We start from the raw sequence: 21,482 nt of genomic DNA on the forward strand, positions 1-21,482 counted from the left end.
GACTTTGTCTTATAATCTTCTGATTCCTTCTAAAATCTAATTAGTTAGAGACACAGATTACTGCCCCCCTCTCCCCTCTTCTGTTGCCACGACGACAGGGATTACCCATAAACAGCAGCTGGAAAACTATTTGAGAGAAAAGTCTTTTTCTGCTCCCACTGAGTAGATCTTTGGGGAGTGTGTCAGACGGGCCAGCCCAGTGGAAAACTTTACTCAATTTAACATGGACTCATGTGCTGGAAATGCACATTTGAAAAGCTCCTCCCTCAGTAATGACTGTCCCGTGTGCTGAGGGAACTTTTACAAGGGAAAGCACATGAACAGGAACAAAATATACCATGAAGTCTTTTTGACATAAATTATAAACAGATACACTTTCATGTGCTTTGTTTTCTTATCATAGACAAGACTTTGATCATAATAATTAGTGATGTCGAGGAAACATTCTTTGTGGTTGGTCTAGATCGGTCCCATATGGGATTCTGGGTTTATTTGAAAGTAGCAGCCTTGAGCGATTTCGGAGCAACTTTGGGAGACATTTTGCATTACAGCACCAGCACTCACACGGTAGTTTAGTAGTTCATACATACTGCATGTGCTGCAATTACAACAACACAGTGTAGTTTGGCAAGTAACTGTCACATGGAGTATTTTCCTTTAAGATTTTCCCCCTGTCCTCTGTGACAGACTGCCTCAGAAATCCCAGGGAGAGAAGACAAACAGTGATTCATCCATCTATTGTTGCCCAATCAGGACCAGTCATCCCACACAGGTCAGCAAGTCTCAGCATGGCAAGTAGGGTGTGAGGGGGTAGCGGCAGCCAGCTACATAACTCAAACACTGAGTTACTATGAAAATATCTAACTTACTTTCCTTGTATATTACTTTGTCAGAGTTGATAGTAATATGCATTCTAATCAGCAGGGGGTGATCTTTGGTATCAAAAGCTTGCTTAATGTAATGCTCAGGTAATGTATCTGAAAAACTTGACATCCACACAACTGGAAAAGACAAAGACACACACACACGCCTGAGCTACTGTTGGTTAACCTGCAGACTGACATAACAGAATTATTTCCTGGAAAAGTCTCTGCTGAGACATGAAGACGTTTGGACTGGGATTCACTAAGGTGAGGCTCACAGCTTCTCTTTCACCAGAGCCTTCCCTCTGTTGCACAAAGTAGAAAGCCAAAGCTAACAGGCAGCTCATTCTCGGGGGGGGGGGTGTGCGCTGTATTGCACTTACTTATCTTTCCCAATAGTTTCATAGTCTTTCACAACCACGTCTATGCAGGATCTCGAGTCCAGTCCGGTGCCCTTCAGATCAAACTCAAGCACCTGGAAGACAACACGAGGGACACACAGTCCATCAGATATGGTGCTTCAGCTGCTGTTATGTCCTAAAGAAACAACATCTCTCAAACACCAAAACTCCTGGACTCATCTACCTCTGTGACATGACCTGCCAACATGGTCAATACGATCAATGCACACTGCGAGTCATATGATTGTCACAGCATATCCAGTATATATTCACCATGTGATGTCTAGTGCTGCAGTTAGAGTGGGGACATCTTGGAATGAATCAATCATTCCTGTTTTCTTTAACAGCTGATCTAAACTGTCTTTGGTTAAAAATCAATGTAGAAGTGAGAGGAGAAGTAGTGTGTAAAGGAGATTTACCTCATTCCAGACAGGGTTCAACTCACTGTCAATCGATTTTGTTTTCTTCTTCTCATCTGAAATTAAAGTTATTTTTTGTGAATATTTATTTTTATTCTTTACAATGAAAACACTATGGCAGTTTACATGATTTCTAAGATTAGGACACATAAACATAAAACCCAAGAGCAAACCTAAAATTATTTCAGCCACTTGTTTTGCTGACAAAGCAGATGAAGTGAATTAAGAGTTTTTATCGTATCCGGCAGAGTTCTGCATGCTTTATGGCAAGAGAGGTGTTGGGATCATTGAGCTGCAGTTTCTGGTTTTAAAGGGAAGAAGGAAAAAGGAGAGAAGCTGCCACACCTGTGGCTGATGATGACGAGACAAGTACAAAGAAAACAGCTGAGAGCAACAGAGCTGATTGCCAGGATCATTTCCTCTTCAGGAGGAAATACTAGCCTGGGCCTGAAGTCCTTTTAATTCAGCATCTGAAGGCTGATTTCCCTACAATTCAAAACTTGTTTTTTCATTTCAATTCTTTTCATTGCAGCCTTCTTTTGAGCTCATGCACACACACACTGCATCCTACAGGTCCTGGCACGGTCCCTACCCAGCTGTCTCTGCATCCGGGGAATGCTGTGACTTGTTGGGAAAGTCTGTGATGGTGCTAAACAAATTATGCTATTATTTTCAACTCACTGCATTTAAAGGGGGAGCACTGATACTTAAACTAAGCTTTTTAAACTCTAAATGCACTATTAGGCTACAAAAAAAAACTAAAGAGGAGCATTAGTGTATAGTTTATTTATTCTATTGATTACCATATAAATATACAGCAACACTATGAAGTCCATAGAGTGACGTGATTGTAGATAAGTCTAATTAACTGAGTGACTGTAAACTTTAATCCTAAAGACACTTTCCATCTGTTTTAAAGAGCAAATATCAGGCTGCAAGTGGACTAGACACAGTTAGACTTTCAAAATAAGACTCACCTCTGAAAAGCACAGATACAATTGGATCAGGAGTTCCAACTTTCTTTTTAGGCAGGCCTTTAGCCGATTCCACTACAACCCGCAACATGGCCACAGACAGACAGCGAAGTTTAGGAATAAAAGTCTACACGGGACGGTCGTGCTTCGGCATCCTCTCTGCCCCATCAGTGAGGCAGGCAGGGCAGGCAGGGCGGAGGAAGTGCTGGGTATGTCCAGGGGAACGAGGGCGGGCCCGGTGTGTGATCATTACTGTGAGTGGATCCCTGTGGGCTGCTGCTGCCATCGTGTGAGTGCAGCTGAGTGGAGAGATTCCTCAGAGTATACAGTACAGTAGGCTACAGACAGGACACAAGAGATCATTGGAGAAATGCAAAATGAATTCATACTATACAGTGTTATCTATTTATAGCGGCTCCATGAAGCAGCCTTAAAATCAGATCTCTGTGTGCAGAGCGGCCGTAATTCTTCCTTAAAATGAATAAATATGTCGGAGCAGCCTGAACGATTATTGTAGTCAGCTCTATTTTAATTGCTCTAAAACAATTAAGTAGCCTTCGGGTATGTTTGAGCACTGGTCCAAATCTTGTGCTGTGGCGCCACTTAGTGGCTGCACCGAGCAATAACATGTACATTTCACCCAAAAATAAAAACAGATAAGGTCTGAAAAGGTCTGATACACTGTGTGTGATGTGTCCTGGAATATGAGATATGATGGAAAGTAACAAAGTACTTGTACTTTACTTGAATATATACATTTTCTGTGACTTTGTACCTTTTACTCCACCACAATGTCAAATACTGTACTTATATATCACTATATTCATTTGATAACTTTATACTTCAAACAATAATCAATGAATATATTCTGATGTATTATTATTAAGATAAGATCAGACTTTATTAATCCCAGCATGTAAATTCACGAGCTGCCCAGCAGTACATGAGTGAAATAACATGAGCTCCACCTTTACCAGCCTCAACAGTGATGTACACAATAATGCATCGATAATTATAATCCAACAATTTAATATATATAATTTTAAAACGTTCAATTCTTCATTATGAGTGCTTTTACTTTTGGTGCTTTTAAGTATATTTTGGTGCCAATTTTGTACTGTTATTCAAGTAAAATTTTGAATGCATTCCACAGTGTGGTACTGCTGCTTTTACTTAAGTAAAGGATCTGAGTACCTCTTTCACCACTGTTGGTGATCCTCCAGCCAGCAGCTCTTCTTCTCCTTCAGCCAGGAAACGAAGAACATGAGCGGTAGAGCAAAAGTCTTGCAGTATTTTTGGCACCAGCAGGCAGACCATTTTGCAGCAGAAATGTTAATATGTCATTGCACAGGTGTTATGGGCTAGTGGTGTGTATTGGTCTAATATTAGACCAGGTGCAAGGCATTGCCCAGCAGACCAGACTCCACTGGGACTTACCTTCATTAAACATAGTGAGAGGCCACTCTGGATGGCTCACGCTCATTGAGCTGGTAGGCAAAAGTGCTGCAGGTTGCTTGGCAATAATTAAACTGCATCATTTATAGAAGTCTGCGAGGCTGTAACAACATGACAAACTATGCCGGACAAAGTATCATAGCTCTTTTTACATCAGAATACATTTGCACTGGACATGAACTAATTTAAGAATGTAATATCAAAGATATCTGCATAGCCCTCATTATGTTCAACAGCTGAACTATTCTGGTGCAAAGATGACCAATCTTAACTCTCCTGGGTCCTGGCTAACCTTGCCTCTGTGAATGATTAATCCGCTGAGGGCTTGTCTGTGGGGTTTCAGGCTCTGTTGCCCCCAGCAGACTTGCAGTTAATTTGGAAACTCATCTCTCCGTGGTCTGCTCACCAGTGATGTGTTGACGTTCCTCTTGTCGCAGTGGTCAAACACTTGTGACAGATGGCTCATTGATCCGTGGACCTGAACATTCCTGCCCTGTCCGGAGTCAAGAAGCTTTGTTTGAGCCAATCAGGTTTGCCTGAAGAGACAGAGGAAGGGATAGAAACAAAGGACCTGCATGTTTAGACTCAGAGCACGGTGAGGATCTCAGATTGGCTTTAACACTTTTGAGTAGTTGTTACATCTTTGTCTGCCACAAGGATATGGATCTAAGGAACTCGAATCACTGACCAACCTGGATTAAATCTGGATTTTGAAAATAACAACAGAAAAAGATGGAGGAGTAAAAGTGAGGCTCAGGTTGTCAGCATGGATACCATAAGAAACAACAAAAATCCATGGCTGCTTTATGAGACAGAAGTGCCTCACAGCAGGTTTTGGTGAGTTTTCTTATTCTTGTGTATCTGATCTGATCATTGTCGACTGTGTCTGACCTGTTACAACTTACAAAACCCTGTTTGTCAATTTTGCATGCGATATGTCAGCTGTACCTCATTAATATCATCATCATAAGTGCTGTCTCTATTTTCAATTTATATTTGATAGTAGATTCCATAATTCAACAAATTCATGCACAAGGAATGAAGTTCAAGATTTTACATTTCATCACCTCAAATATCCTCCTGTCAAACTTCACCAACTCCTTCAGACACAACAGCTTCTTACGGCCTCAGTCTCGGCATACAAATGCACTTTTATTGCTTAATTATTTTACGGTTCCTTTAGCTGATTGTGAGAAATGCGCATGATCTAAAGGACCACTCATGCATGTCCCCATGGACGTGGAAAAGAGCTCACAATGCTGCAACGTGTGACTTATTGTTCCAGCTCGTAGTCTCCCCGAGCAACAGGGGCCACACAGGAGCAGCTGGGGGCCTGAAACACTTTGATCTTTTCAACACATTCCCAAAAGTTATCCCCCGCTTGCATCACTCACCAAATACACACGTTAAGACCCGCCATTCAATTTACGTATATTCTTTTATGTATGGATCAGATGAACATGCATCATGTGAGGCTCCATTATGTGATTTTAAACTGTTTTTTGGATCAGCAGTGTGTCGTACCCACGCTGCCACTTGGGAGCGCTGCGTTCATTCTGCATAGAGTCAGTGACTGACCAGATGTCAGTGATTACATGGAATAAATAAACTCCCAAAACTCACTAACAACAACTAAAAGAACAACTAAAAGAAGTGACGTTAAGATGCCAGATTGTCCCTGATCGATCTTTGCCTTCAGCTGCCTCTGAGTGTCTTCTCTCATTCTGTAATGCTTATGTCCTGCATGTGAAACGTTTAACATTTTAACTGTCCAGTTTTTTGCACAGATGAACATTTTCCTTTAAATCTCTACTGCTGTGTTGTTCACTGTGCAGTGATCCAGCCTGCGGAGTCAGTCCGGCGGAGAAACTGAGCCCCGAGCACCTTCAACTCCTGAGAAATTCATTCAACTGTCCAAAAGCTGGAGCACAGATACACGAAAACAGGCCGAAAGGAAGGAGCAGAGGAGGAAATGAAGAGCGAGGAGTGACGTTGGAAGAGTTCCGGGAGATTCTAAGGTCTGTGATTGGTCCAGATGTTGAAGACACATGGGTGAAGAGATTCTTCAGTGAGGTATGGAGAAATAAGGAGACGTCTTTGTGAAGATACTCATAAGAGGAGCACGTAGGGCCACTGTGAGTCTTTTAACTGTTTCATATCCAGGTAGACATCAGCTGTAGCGGGCAGGTGACGTGGCAGCAGCTGTGCTCCTACCTGCTGTTGGAGTACACTGAGAGAGAGCGCGCCTCCATCCCCAGAGCAGCTCTCCTGGACTCCCAGCCGCAGATCAGACACTGCTCCCACAACAAGGTAGAAATCCTCCGGTCCAAATAAGGTCAAATAAGGAGGAATGATGCATCTTTGTAGGACTACAATGCTTTCATAATTACACAAAAAGGCCTTAGAGGGGCGTCAGGTATAGATCCCACCATAGTTCAGCATACCCACTTTGTGGAGATTTTTTTTCTACTTGGTCCCTAACAAATAAATGTAATAAAACAAGTCATTCTTATTTTTTTATAAAACCCTAACACACCAAACCTTTGTGTAAAGCAGTCCAGCCAAACAGGTCAAGGAAGGTGGTAGGCAGGCAGACTCAGCAGACTTCTTGAGTGCAAAAAGAGGTGCTTTTATTTTACAGTGCTCCAAGAAGATCATTTAAATTACAAAATACAAAATTATTTACTAAAACAATTTCCAACTTAAAGTGTAGCTACTCAAAAGAAAAACTATACTGAGGCAGCACAGGCCTCACAACTCAATCCAGTCAATCCAGTCCCCCTGGCATCCAAGTACCCACTGCTTATATAGTGCATCCAATTCCCCACTTTGCTCACTTCAGCTCAACCATTTGGCATCATGGGGACAGTCTGTACTGTGAATTGCAACTAATCTGCAAATAAAAAATTCACTGCACACACTACAAACCTCTAGACCTTTATCTATTTCCCCACAATCTAAACAAGCGAAAAAACAACAATTTATGCATTTGAATAACAAAAATTTGTACAAAACGGAAACAAAAAAAAAACCTCCAATGATGCAATGCTGAAATCACCAAAACCATAAATTGGGGAAGTGCGGGGCCGGCCTCCTCTCAAACACTCCTCCCACATGGTGAGCCAGAACAAACAAAAGGTAAGTATAAACAAAGGAATGAACAATTGAACCATATTTAAACCTGCAAATTAATAAAGGATAACTGAACTAAATGACTGAATGTGTTTTACTTAAATTCTTCCTGCACTCGATGTAAACTGTAGCCTGGTTAATTAAAGCAAAACACACATATAGGGAAAACAGACATGTCCAGGGACAAGTGGTGAGAAGACCCAAGTGCTCACCCACTTTGGCTAACCCCAACCAACCCCACTGACTTTAATACCCAGCTTTTACTTAAGGTGAAAAGGGTCTCCCACTGTGACTACTGTTACTGCAGCTCTACAGAGCTTTCTAGGATCTTTTAGCTTTTGTAAATTTAAATTTATTTATTTGTGTTTTTATTTTTTATTTTAAGGCCCTCAGGTTTCCTGCAGTAACAGTATATGGGTCAGTCCATCTCCCACACAGAGGTTTTCAGTAAAAAGCTTTGCTTACATGCTAACAGTCCAGACATCAGCCAGATATTTCCTCAGAAGGTGGCAGAGAGCAAAACAAAGCTTTTTTGTCATCATGGCTAACATGTTAGCGAGTTGTGTTTCTGTCAGCTTGTTAAAAAGTTTTTCTGCTGCTTAGTTGACAGAAATGAGAACAGTTTTGTCTATGGATTGTCCCCCTGGTCAGATATATGACTTGTAGACTATATACTGAATATATCCTTTAACACTTATGTGAATATTCAATGGAAGGTGGCTGCACTTTTGTAAGGCGGATTGGTGTCTGCATGTCTTTTACCTTCATGGTTCAACATAGTCAATCAAGGTCTTCACATGTGCTTTGACAAAAGAATAGCCTGTTGTTGATATATAACACTTATAACACAAGTTCAGTAGTTTTTACAAATAATACTGAATAAAAGTGCTAATGCTCTAATGAAGGCTGAGGCATTTTAATACTTTTTGCTTCAAAAGTTGCCTGCATCATCTCTGTGGGGTTACAAGTTTACCAACTGCACTTGGTCAATTATTTTGTCTGCCTGGTGTCAGTTTTCTTTTCTATCCTCTCCCTCTGCACATTCTTTTTTCTAGAAGCAACACTTTTATCCCACCAATTTTATATGATATATTCTTCCACTCATCCATCTGCAGCGGGAGCCAACGGTGCGTGTGGTTGCAGTTTCCCATCCTCCTCCACTCCGCTATGTTAGTGTCAATAAAGGGGGTCAGATCACTGTCTGGAGCAGCAGCCTACACGTCCTCAAAAGTCTAGGGGTGAGTGACATCATGGTACTACTCTTACATCCACACGGAGGTACAACACACTCACACTTTTTTCTATTTAATCCTCTATAATCCAGCTTTCTGGAGACGCAACGGAGGAAGTGGCCAACACGAGGAGATTCAGAGGCTGGACCACTGATGCTGTCTACATGGGCAACGTCCACATGGTTGCCATAGCAACCGACTGCAGGGACTTGCACTTTGTCAACGTCTCCACGGCCAGTGTATTTGAGGAATTCCACCTGTTTGGTATACTTGATTGCTGACATGTATTGAATTGTACTAAGATGGTCACAAAAAAAAAATCTGTACAAAAATCTAAATTTTCATGTTTGTCTCATCATTACTCCAAGGGTTTCGCAGTGTCCCAACTGCTCTTTGTTACTGGCATGATGGTCAGGTAGGACGACTATTTCTCGATGAAGATGTTCTTTTCACTTGGATAAATTCACGCTGAGAGCAATAAATTCATTGCTTTAATCAATGTGGTTTTCCCTCAAAGTGTCCAGAGCAACCCTCTCTGCTGCTACTGGGGGATGAAAAAGGAGGAGTTCACCTCATGAGGTTCCTGAACCCGTCTAAAGGTCTTTTCAAGAATCCATACAAGAGAGAGAACGGCCCACAGAGGATCTTTTTCCCGGTAAGCTCGGCCTTGTCCTTTTAAATACTGAGGTACATGTTACATCTTCATTTTACAAACCATACAGAAGCATTTATTGTTATCCGCTGTGACAATAGGAACTTGGTGAACACAGCAACATGGTCTCCTACCGTTACATCCCCAACATCCACCAGGAACCAATCAACAGAGTGATGTTTGAGCCCAGTACCAATGTCATCATGACATCATCGGAAAGTGACACCACCTCTGTCGTCTTTATGAATGTGACACTGAAGCAGGAGCCATATATATGGAAATTTAAGCAGGTAACTAATTTCACACTGATCTTGAATAGTAGGTTATTATGTGCAATCTATTCCCATTAATGAATATAACTGGGCTTCATACCTTATTCTTTGGGTTAGACTTGTATAATGATTGACTCACAATGACAACTCTGCCTGTTACTGTGGTTAGTGCTCATGAGTAAATGTTTTTTTTTTTGCAGTAGAAGTATATTTCTAGACATTACTCCTCCTATAAACTGTAACATGAGAAAATAAAATGTAAAAGAGCAAAAAGGGAGAGTAATGATTTTTGTTGATCCACTTTTGGAGGTCATGAACATGTGCTGGTCATAGTACTCCGGTCTGGGTGACACTGACCTGACTGGGTCGATTTTAAAATCAACTTTCACTCCATTAAAATGTGCAGTTGTAGAAAAACAAATGTCCTTGCGTAACAAATGTTATCTTCCATAACTCATCCAGTGAATTACCCTGAGCCGGTTCTATCTAGAAAAACAAATATGAGATGTGAGTGAAGTTACTTTAATTCCTGCTCAGCGTGTAGAGGCTGTGGAGAAAAGTAATACTGTCTCACAAAACATTATTAAACTGGGTGGTGATGCTTCCTGTTATTCACAATGGCTTTTTTTGAGGGAGACCACTAATTTTATACTACAATTAACTGTCTGGACATTTTAACACGGAAGCAACCCTCACTAACTCCCCAGTGCAAACAAAGGACACCAGCTAACTTGATTTGCATTATTAGAAGCACAGAGCCATCAAAAACCAGTTCAGGTACATTCCTGTCCACATAAAGCAACATATTCTGTTCACCATCTTGGTCTTTTTGCCTCATTTCAGGGAGCCAAATGCTTTGACTACAATGCGTCTCTGCAGCTGATGGTCACAGGAGGTTGTGACCGAGCAGTCCGACTGTGGACTCGATATGTGACCACGCGCCCTGTAGCCACACTCCGGGGTCACCGCACCACTGTGTTGGATGTCGCAATCTACCAACCTGTTGAGCAGATTTTCAGCTACTCCAGAGATGCTGTGAGGCTTTAAAGATCAGAATAGAGAACTGGCCTGACGATGGGTCTAAGTATATTTATTGTTTATCATATCAAATCATTTTGTGGGATTCTATGTGAGACATTATAAATCACAACAGAGTTTATTCATATTCTAGTTGATTAACTGTTGTTGATGCGTTTGTCAGGAGCTGAGGGTTTGGGACATTTCCAGCCATCACTGCCTGAAAACCGTCTGCCTACAGTTCCCCTGTCAGCAGCCAGGTCGGATCCCCGAACACGGCAACTTCCCCTTCCTGTTGCTGAGCCCTCCTCTTCCTGAGCAGACACAGTCTCATTTAGTGGTGGGATGCAAAGATTACCTGGCACTGCTCAGTCTGGCCCAAACGAGAAGAGGAGGGGGCTGGTGGTTGACGGATGAGGGATGGGAACGTGGACCAAAAGCTCAAAGTGGTCCTGCCGTCTCCTGTGCTCTGTACAACTCCACTCTGAGGCAGGTGGCGACTGGACACGCCGACTCCTCTCTGTCTCTGTGGGACGTAGAGACGGGGAGGAGGCAGCTTCACATCTTAAATGCTCACGGAGAAGATGAACTTACCTGCATGACACTAGACTCTTCCTGCAGAAGACTGATCACTGGGGCTCGCAATGGAACTATTAAGGTCTCACAATATCAGTTTGTACAAAAAGCACAAGCATGATTGTTAGTTACGTTTGTTAATGAGAGCGCCCTCCTCCTGACGTTTCCCTGTGCAGGTGTGGAACCTCCTAAATGGCCTCAACTTGCACAAGCTGGAGCCTGTGACCAACTCTGATGTCACCAGGTTGACCTGTCTCCATGACAACCAGCTGCTGGCTGTGGGATGGAGTCAGAGGATCGTTCAGTACAACATTGCAGCTGCCAAGGTAAAATTAAAGGTGCTTGAAATTGATAATCTACAGCAGCTCAATGCAGAGCAACTTAACACCAGGCCGAGAGGCCGTGTCTCACTGCCCTCGCTGACCTAAACAAAAGTATGTGTACATTCACTATTTCACAATACATAACGCTTTCCGTCCTTTACACATAATGAAGTGTTAACTGCTTTTCCTTCTTTTGAAAACATTCTATGGCCCATTTAAAAAAAATTTACATTTGCATTGTTTATATAATATATTCTTCAGTGCCCTTTTGGCACATGACTAGGAGTGGTAAACACTTCCACAGGGTACTTTACATACAAGATCTACTGAAACACACAAAATCACAGCATCAAATACATTGTAAAAGCTTTTCATTGACAGGTGATTCTGCGAAGTGCAACACATTCACTAATGACCAAAAAGCTTAAATATATCAAGACATAAACATCAAGCAGTCTTAGCCTCCGCACTTTTGCTCGTCCACAAGTTCTTCCCCAGATGCTGAATGCTTGGCGATGAATCCCACACAAACAGCTGTCACCATAGTGACTAATCTGGTACAGACTTAAGACGCTGTGTTTTTCTTACGAATGCTGACGACAGTTTGAGCTTGAGAAGACTATTAGCCTCAGAAAATATTTCCTGCAAAAGTAGAACAAAATGTATCTGATTGAATCCAATAAATATATAGTTAATCTGTGATATGCTATATTTTTATTACTAATAAAAAAAAGAACTAGAATTTTTCTGAGCATAAAAAAGATTCACATCCACCCATACATACATTATACATGCTGACACTCAGGTCTCAGGAAATAAAGAATAATAAAAAATAATAATAAAGAAAAAGACATAAAGCATTGCCAGTGCCAGTATAATCACCACTGTGAGACAAAAGTCTGCAGACGTGCAAATTTTGACACCTCCAATTCTTATATTTTACCTCTCAACCTTTCAGTACCATCTGCTCTGTGGTTAGATTCGTCCCTCGAAGGAAACAGTAGTAACATTCAGTGTTCCTGCTTCTGCAGCAAATTCTCAGTCCAGTTTTTCCCCACTCAGAATATTTCTCCTTGTAGAGCCCCCTGTGTCAGCAGAGCCAGGCTTCTGAGAAAACATTTTAAAGAAAAAAAAAAAAATGTGAGGGCTTTTTAGGAGTAAACGATATTAGCCAATGACGTAAATCACATTTAGACACGCACCTGGTGAGATCAAAGATGTCTGTGCCACGTGAGACATCTGCACCAGTATTGCTCTGAAGTCCTCTATGCTGAGCATCCAGGGCCATTTTAAAGAGCTGACAACCACATTGTAGCCCAGAGGTGTAAACAAAATCACTAAACCAGAGAAGGAAATACAGCCAGTTTCCACAAGGCAACACAAACAATTACATGTGATTTCAGAGCATTTGTAAACTGTCACACAGTGGGAAGTGGCGTGCGAAGAGTTTCACAGTTTCAACCAACAAGGTCTGCACAAAGTGGAGCCCGAAGACAACGTGCTGATGTGTTTCCTAAAAAACCTGGTCTAGTCTGTGCACAAAACTGTTAAATATGTGTGATTTTGAATCTGAATACTGTGTACAAATGTTTTTTTTTTACATAATTTTTATAATCAATACCACGATTAAAAACTTTAATGTTGTCTAATATTTACATCTTTCTATACACCGGACAAACAGGATTTGTACGTAAAAGCAGACATGTCATGGAAGTCCAGAGGAGTCCACAAATCAGACATCCTGACAGTGTGTCAGTGCTCTGCTCTGGGGGTCGTTGCCACAGCGAGCCATGATGGAGAGGTCATTATCTGGAGGCTGAAGACTCAAGGACCAGCGCTTCACCTGCAGACACCGTCACAGAGAGGGTGAGGATACACACGTTTAGCATACCGTCCCAGTACCAACTAATTTTGAATATGACAAAGACTGATCATCATTACTAATAGTCATAATCAGAACTGATATTGATAGATCACTATCATGTTTCATGTTCATGTTTGTTCATTTTTTGTGTGTTCAATTGTATATAGGTTATAAATGGTTCTCTGGTTAAAGCGCCAAACACACTACAAAAATGTCAAAGATAACTCAATAAAGTCAAAGACTTAATCACATTGGGGTCCTTGATGTAAAAAAAAAAAAAAAAAAGAAAAGCAAAGATGCAGGAGTCCAGGCAGTGGTGAAAAGTAATTGATTACATTTCCACAAGTACTGTACATGTTCAGGTATTTGTACTTACCAAATTTACATTTTGTGGAAACTTTCAATGGAAAAGGTTGTACCTTTTGCAGCTTATGAAATACAACACATTGTTAAAGATTAAACCAGTCATTCCCAATCCTCTTGGTTTGTGACTTCATATACAATACAATAATACGTACAATAGAACATAATAAAATTGTGGCTACTTAATTAATTTTAATGTTTTAAAAAAATGTATTTTTATTTCTTCTTCTTGTGTACATCTAGAGTGGTGCCCCCGGTGGACAGCCTCTTGTTCCTGCAGCACCGCGCTGGTAACAGAAAGTTGAGAAACAGCGGTGTCCTGGTGTCATCACAAGCTGGTTGTCTCCGCTTTTGGATCATCACCGGAGAGACACACACTTACAGTGAGTGGGACAGAGAGTACCATTCAGGTGACCTGCATGCAACAATAAGAAGACGTGAATTTAAAAAAGGTCTCTCACAGTATGAGGGAGATGGAAGCACTAAATTGCACAAGCAGTTGACAAGCTGCCGTCAGTTCTAATGATCCACCCTTAAGATGGATTTACAAACAGCCTGCGACAGTTAGGCTGAACTGTTGACTTGGCCTCCCGCCTGTACCATTCCTGGCAGCCCACAACTATGTCTCTTTCCAGGTCCCATCTGTGTTTAGTGGTGTGGGATCCATGCACTGTGGCCGCCGCATGAGCGTGCATGGGTGTGTGAGCGAGTCAGTGTCTTATTTGTGCGTGTTTATAGGTCTGTGTATGTCTCTATGCATTTTTCTAGCAGAGAGGAATTCCAGAGTGTGACATAACAGGGCGATGCATGACATAACAGAAAGCTTTAAAGGGTAGCAATTCGTCTCAGATGTACATTTGTCATTTAAGGCAGTACTCTTGAAATTGGCACAAAACCGGATTATAAATAGATTTGCTTGCAGACAACTTGGAGTGACGACCTTCAGCAACCCAAACCTACCAGACAAAATCCATCACATTTTACTTGGTTTATTTATGTTTGGAAAACTTCAAGAGTATAACTCAGTCTTTTGCCTCCTTGATCCAGGTCACTTCTATGCTCCAGAGCAGCCAGGTGAGCGTGTGCTGAGCCTGAGCTCAGATCAGCCTAAAAACACCATCCTGGTCTCTGGAGACACAACAGGCTGCCTTCAGATCTGGGACATCTGTCACTATGCACTGGATGTGCAACACGAGGTGAGAAGGTGTGTGTATGTCTTTGTACGTGTGAATAAATAAAGTGTGTGCAGTACATGCCTGAGGAATTCTCTTTCTAGCAGCCAGTTTGTGAGCAGCCTCCTCTGCTGCAGCGTTGGAAGGCTCACAGGAGAGCGGTAGTGTGCGTGGAGGTACTCGAGGTGGCTGACAGATTGTTCGTCCTCACCGCCTCACTTGATGGCTCGGCTGGACTGTGGACGAAGGACGGAGCTCATGTGGGTTCTTTCGGGCAGGAAGTGATGTGGAATATCGCTGATCCAGTTACTTGCCAGGGGTGAGGTTCCTGAGCTCGTCTCTGTTACACTTACATCACAATAGTACATTTCAAGTAATGGGAATCATAAAAGGCAGTCATAGAGGGAGCTTAGAAACTAATTTAAATGATTAAATATATGAAACTAAGTCACTTTAGTAGGGAAACAAAAAATGCAAAAATCTGAACAAACATTTGTTGGTAAACCCACTACGGGTCAACAGATCGCCTCAGTGTCGCTCAGTGGTGTGCTAGCTCTTCCATGACTGGTGCATTGGAGGTCAGAGCTGCTAAAAATGACTGCACACATGTTAACCGCGAAGCATATTGGACTATGCAGTCCAAATTTTGAGGATGACGTGTGTAAATATGGCAGCCTTTTGGGAAATATATCATTAATTTCTGCCGACACACAGTTGAGGACATACGACATGTCCAAACAAGTGATGAAGTCGACAGTGAGCCCTGAATCTAATATAAAGAATGTTCTGTAGAGAAATACGTCATGGCTGAGTGCTTCCTCCAAAAGAAACTTCCCTCCTTGTTTCCACAGACGTTTGAGTCTTTAATAGAAACCTCAGATTTGTTAAAAGGTCATAAACTCCGGCCACAGCCCTTCACTGCAACTCTGTCACATGTTGGGTAACATGGACCATAAAAGAGAGAGCACTCCTAATTCAGGAGGATGAAGTGTAGTGAAAGAGAGATACACGTCTGCATATGTGAAGTTCGCTGAGGAGCAAAATCATTGTGTAGTTTTACAGCACGGAGGATTGTATTGAAATTTAAACTGCTGATTTTGGTGATGTAGTGCATGCGAGTGTGTTTAAGGTAGGAGAGTGAGAGATTAAAAAGTTAGTAGTTTAAAAGTCATGATATTGTTTGCAACTTCATCAACTCCACTCTCTGCCTGTCACTGCCTCTGTGGCCTCTGATTGGTCAAACACCCAACAACTTAACATTTTAATGTCTCTGCTGTAGCTTTCACACAAGTGTTGATCGTCATTTAGATTTTCTTAGCCTTGCCCATCGGCCATGCTCACTTTGGTCCAGAATGAAATACTACTACTATTGGATGGAGACCCATGGAATTTGGTGCAGATATTCATGCCCATCTCAGAATTTATTGCAATAGCTTTGTTGATCCCTTAACTCCCTAAAATTTCACTTTGTCGATCATGAGAAGCTAAACTAAGACTGTGAACACAGTAAACATTATGCCTACTTGAACATCAGCATGTTAGCATTGTTAGCGTGTTGTTAGTATTAATGTCAAGAGAGCTAGCAGCTAGCATGGCGGTAGATGCTCACTTTGGCCATGCATTGCCCATTTCTCTTTTATTAAACAGTAAATACTGAATAGTCACGTTTTAAGAATGCATAAGCAAATGCAAACATCTCAAACTCTCATCATATAATTCCACATGTAAATAACTGCACAAGATGTTGTCTTCAACAAACATTCTTTTTAGTCTCATTGTGCTACGAATGCCTGAAACGGCTAATCAGTGTAAAATTGCTCTGTGGGCTCTAACCAGCTTGTACACTCATGAACAGTTGAGATCTTGCATATGTTGAAATTATAATCTGTCAGTTTTGATTTACGCAATAACACAGTCCACACACACAGAAGGAGCACACAGAGTACTAAAGTGCAGGCCAACGGCACCACAGAGATCGAGAGCAGCTACAGCTCTGGTTTAAATCAAATCTAACAACAACTCACAGATATCTGACTCTGCGACAAAATATCATCCAACAGAGATCACAGATCTAAGTCCTGCCTGGTTCAGTGACATGAACAACATTGGGAAACCTGTCTGATCTTAAGTAAATACCAATGTGTTTGCACAAGTGAATTCCCTTCAGCAAAGAGCAATATCTTTTGGTTTTGACGTCCATAGGAAGACACGAAAGAAACTGACAGAGGACACGGAAGAGACGACTGAAACTGACAAAATGGGGCTCAGCAAGGTCAAAAGTCAAGTACCTGACCCCACCAACGGGGGTCAAACTTCACAGGAGCAAATCTGTTGCGCAGGTAACCATTCAGCACAAACAGGTGTTCTGAGTTGGTGCTGCACACGCACACACACACACGCGCGCACACACACACGCACGCACACACACACGGCCTCTCCCTGACCCAGACCATCTCCAGTCACATTTGGCTGTGCACTGGGAATGTCCCTTCCACCAATTACCACTTTTGTCATAATCCTTCTACACAAGTGCATGAGTGTGTGTGCTATGAAACGAGGTTAAACGTGCAGGTCAGAGTGGCCTTCCAAGCTAATTAAACCTGATACTCTGATTAAATCATGTCCAATTTCACCACATTATGAAGAGAAGAGTCAGAGCATTCTTCACATTCTCCTCCCCTGAAGTCTGGAGCTCAGCTCAGGAACATTTGGGCAATGTTCTGCTCCAGAGATGCAAGCCAGATTAAAAAAAAAACAAAAAAAAAAAAACTTAAAATGTGCACAAATGCTCAAGGTTTGTGTGTGTGTCTGCAAGACATCTCCAACACTTTCCCTTCACTGTCTGCCCGTTTCTCAGAACTTGCCAAAATAAGCGATTAGCTGTGCTCTCTGTGTAACCACACCCAGGCAGACACAGTTGTGTGCACACACACATACACACACACTAACTAAGGCTGTCTCCTGTCATCTACTTTAGCTTCATCCACCAGCCCATCAGAAAATGACCACGAGCAACGTCAGCAGTCCATGGTAACCTCCAAACACACAATCAGCAGCTGATGAGTGTAAACGGTGGATGGTTAAACCACACACACACACACACACACAGAGTTGTCACTCATTTGTCTTTTTTCCTTCCCTCCATACACACACATCCATCCAACCATCATTTGTGCATCTGTTTCTGTCAGTATCTGTGTGAGGACCTTTGCCAGGCGGTCGCTTTGTGTCACGAGAGGAGATGTCTGGTTGATGACATCCGCCACAGCAATTACTGCTGATTGGCTGTTTTCTCCCAAGCAGACTCTGGTCCTGCAGGTGAATTTCATGCTGATTACTGCATCCTCATCCTTCTCTCCTCCTCCTGCGGGTTTGATGACTACCTGGTCTTTCTGTTCTTTTGGTGCCCAGTGACTGCAATAACAAATAATCATCTATCTATATCTATATCTAATCACTCTTTTATTTGACTGGACTGGTGTTAAAAAGCAAAACAAAACAGTGGGTGCAAGATGATCTGGCACAGGACAGGGGACAGTGCAGACAATATACACCCCAGGGAAGGGAGCACAGGTGGAAACAATCAGGGTGGGGCAGATAATCACAGGAGCGGAAGGGCAGGAAGTCAAAGGAATTGAAACAAGAGGGAAAAGTTGAATGGCACAATAAAACAGGAAGTAACAGAAAAAACACATTAATTAAACTTGACAAACTTGATGTGACAAACACATTTGCTTCTTTGCCAACAGTTAGATGAGAAGATCGCTACCACTCCTATGTTCGTATGCTAAATATGAAGCAACAGCCAGCAGCCAATTAGCTTAGCTTTGCACAAAGGCGGGAAACAGCAGGAAAATAACTAACCTGTCTATGACCTAAGCTAACAAAATCTGCCCACTAGCAACTCTACATCTCAAAAATGAACACACTTTATCTTAATTATTTAACCCATACGAAAAACAGGTTGCCTGACAACAGTATTTATTGGGAAGATGCGGTGACTTGGCAAAAAGCAATTTCCAGTCTTTATGCTTTTGCTATACAATACATGTAGCTTCAAAACAGACGTGAGAGTTGTAGCGATCTTCTCATGTAACTCACATTTTATCTGTTGTACACAAAGAAAGCAAAATTAAATCTTAATACAGACCCTGTGACAAATAGCTTGCCTATTTTGTGGCAGCATGAAGCATGTTGCAAATTAAAGCAACAGTACGTAACTTCTGAAAGAGGAAGTGGCTCATGCTTTCTCTACTTACAAAAGTCACTTCATTCAGGATTTGCTGCTACAGTCTGACTTGCTCTGGTATGGCCAGTAGCTTAAGGTGGCTGTTGGCTTTGTATTCTGTAGATATTGGACATTTGCGAGTCACTTTGCCGAACTGAACGGAACAAATTTATTTTCACCGTATTACGTAAACACTCTATAAAGGGAGTGTTTGTCACCGTCGGTGGTAGTCCAGGTTTGTGGGCACCCAGTAGTGGCCAGCATAAAAGCACTGGTCAGCACATGTGACTATAAAAGGCTCGATCAATTCTGGAGGAATGCGAGGGCACAGTTCCACTTCCTTTTGCCCCTGCGGCTGTAGCGCTGAAGCTGTCCAAGAAAACATGATTGATGGGGAGGGATAATGAAAGAGGGATAAAAGAAGGAAGAGAGGAATTCTGCTATTCTATTTTAGATACATCTGATGGGAAAACCCTGATTTGTTACATTCCAGTGTTTGCATGCATGTCTTCCCCACTTCTTCCTTCTCTCGTTTTGTCTTAACTGCTCTAGATCTTTCCCTTGTCTTCATCTTCTTCGTCCCCATCTCTTTCTCCCAACTGTGACTTCATCCCTTTGTATTTTCCGTCGTGCTGCCACATGGTGCATTTGTGGCCTAGATATGGAGGAGGCTTTTCCTGTAGCTGCCAATTCTTGTGGACTGACCGCTGAAAGGTCAGAAAGGAAGTGGAGAGGACTCCCATTGATTCATCTCACTGTTTCAGATGTTTGTTTAAGGAAGAAAGTCAGAAATGCCTTGATGCTGCTGCTCTGTAAACTCTGCTCCATATTTATGAAAAATGTTTTCTGAACCTGAAGCTGAAAAATCTGCTCTTCATTTTCCTCTCTTTTATACTCATATTGCTTTTCCAGGAGATGCCTCCTCTGAGGGTTTACCCACAATCCCTTGGGTGCGGTATCAGAGTTCAACTGACAGCAAAAGGCTCATCAGGAAGGAAAAGTTAGCTTCATACCTGTCCAGTCAGATATAAACAAAGATGCAGACATGGGTGTTGTTTTTATGCCTTCCACTTATTTAAAGAAGTCATCTTGAAACTGTAAAATGAATATGTCTGTTTAACTATCATTTGAATGCTGTGTGGGAAATATATCTCCTTTAAAAAGCCTGTGAAATACACTGTTGGCTCATTTTTGGAATTACTTTGGTCAAAGTGTCTTCTCTGTGCTGCCTGTACTGTTTTTCACCTTTTTCCTATTATTGTTTCCTATCTTTATTAAAATGAAATGAAATTTTCTCCACCCCCTACTCATTTCTTCATTAAAGAAATAGTTTTGACACTTCGGGTAAGATGAAAAGATTGATATCACTCTCATGTTGGTGCAGAAAATATGAGACATAGTCACGAGTCAGTTAGCTTAGCTTAGCATAAAGACCCAGGGGGAAACAGTTCATCTGGCTCTAGCCAAAGGTAAAAATCTACCTATATCACATCATATCATGTTTGTTTAATCCTTACGAAAACTAAAAGGTAAAAATGCAGCATTGCAGTGAAACATGGGGGTATTGTGCTCTGTGCTATTTCTTGGCTGGACACAGTCACATCCTGGAGTCTTCTTAGCTTACCGGAAAAATTGGATACAGGAGAAACAGCTAGCCAGGCTCTATCCAGAGCTGACAAAATGATCCTGTAAAGCTCATTAATGAACATATATCTTGTTTAAAAAAAAAAATAAATAAATAATGCAAACAGAGACAAATTTAAGTTTTTATTGACTTAAGTATTTATTGGCAAATGCAGTGACTTCCCAGAGTCTTGTCATCACTTTGAGGTTGCTGTCCAAACAGCAAAGACACCAGAGTTGCCGGTAGGCACATTTTTTTTACCTGCAGACAGAGCCAAATTAGCTGTTTCTCCATGTTTCCATTTCTTTATGCCAAGCTAAGGGTATTTCCCAAAATAGTTAACTCCTGCTTCAGAATCATTTTTAGCTCCTCATTTTTCCCTTGTATTTGTGAAACAGAACCTTCACATTATCCTGATTGTTGGAGTTCTTTCATCAGCAATGTGAAACTTTAAATTTCTTGGTATTTGAGACCTGAGTCATTCATACAGACTTGTAGCCAGACAGGCATCTGAGCCATCTAACCTAATTACCTCAAAAACAGCCAACCCTATGCTCATTGCACTCAATTGCACAAATTGGTGACGTAAGACTCAATGCCCTATATTTGCTTTTCTTCCTGTATTTGATTCTGCAACTCCTTTGCATGTGCATGCCCGCTCATCCTTAAAAACCAGGTTATTTTAAGCGCCGGTCTGGATGTTTTAGCGGGGGAGGAAGCGAGAGCGGAGCCCATTCTCGAGTTTGTGTCTCAGGGATGGATACAAACAGACACAGCTGGGACAAACAGGACAAGTCATCCAGACTGCACTTTTACCCTCTCAGGCATCTGGAAGGCCACGCAGCATTATTGCAGAATGTGTTGTGCTGTCAGAAGTATCTTTTGTCTACTGATGAGCACCAATATTATGAGTAA

General features: G+C 41.8%; 2 protein-coding genes across 2 annotated transcripts in view; one reads left to right on the forward strand and one right to left on the reverse strand.

Moving 5' to 3' along the window:
• LOC139220336 (myoferlin-like) overlaps positions 1-2,792 on the reverse strand; it is a 27,994-nt gene extending 25,202 nt beyond the window's left edge. The window contains exons 1-3 of the mRNA XM_070852415.1: positions 2,661-2,792; positions 1,684-1,739; positions 1,247-1,338 (exon numbers count right to left, since the gene is read on the reverse strand). Coding sequence (XP_070708516.1) covers positions 1,247-1,338; positions 1,684-1,739; positions 2,661-2,748 — 236 coding nt within the window. The 5' untranslated portion in view covers positions 2,749-2,792. The remainder of the gene's footprint in view (positions 1-1,246; positions 1,339-1,683; positions 1,740-2,660) is intronic.
• LOC139220204 (cilia- and flagella-associated protein 337-like) lies at positions 2,747-20,076 on the forward strand. Its single transcript, XM_070852274.1, has 20 exons — positions 2,747-2,866; positions 3,881-3,927; positions 5,948-6,185; positions 6,276-6,422; positions 8,360-8,482; positions 8,569-8,740; positions 8,845-8,891; positions 8,994-9,131; positions 9,230-9,418; positions 10,244-10,435; positions 10,602-11,075; positions 11,170-11,319; positions 12,998-13,182; positions 13,787-13,926; positions 14,591-14,739; positions 14,820-15,034; positions 16,918-17,054; positions 17,693-17,745; positions 17,907-18,033; positions 19,856-20,076. The coding sequence occupies exons 1-19, from the start codon at positions 2,747-2,749 to the stop codon at positions 17,994-17,996; spliced, it is 3,006 nt and encodes a 1,001-aa protein (XP_070708375.1). The 3' UTR covers positions 17,997-18,033; positions 19,856-20,076.
• The last annotated feature ends 1,406 nt before the right edge of the window (positions 20,077-21,482 follow it).

This window comes from Pempheris klunzingeri, chromosome 20 (genome assembly GCF_042242105.1).
Source record: "Pempheris klunzingeri isolate RE-2024b chromosome 20, fPemKlu1.hap1, whole genome shotgun sequence".
Taxonomy (NCBI): domain Eukaryota; kingdom Metazoa; phylum Chordata; class Actinopteri; order Acropomatiformes; family Pempheridae; genus Pempheris; species Pempheris klunzingeri.

Coding starts and splice junctions, on each gene's coding strand:
- LOC139220204 (XM_070852274.1), top strand. CDS start 2,747: ATGGCCACAGACAGACAGCGAAGTTTAGGAATAAAAGTCTACACGGGA. Junction 11,320..12,997: donor ACAACATTGCAGCTGCCAAG/GTAAAATTAAAG, acceptor CCGGACAAACAG/GATTTGTACGTAAAAGCAGA. Junction 17,055..17,692: donor GGAGCAAATCTGTTGCGCAG/GTAACCATTCAG, acceptor CATCTACTTTAG/CTTCATCCACCAGCCCATCA.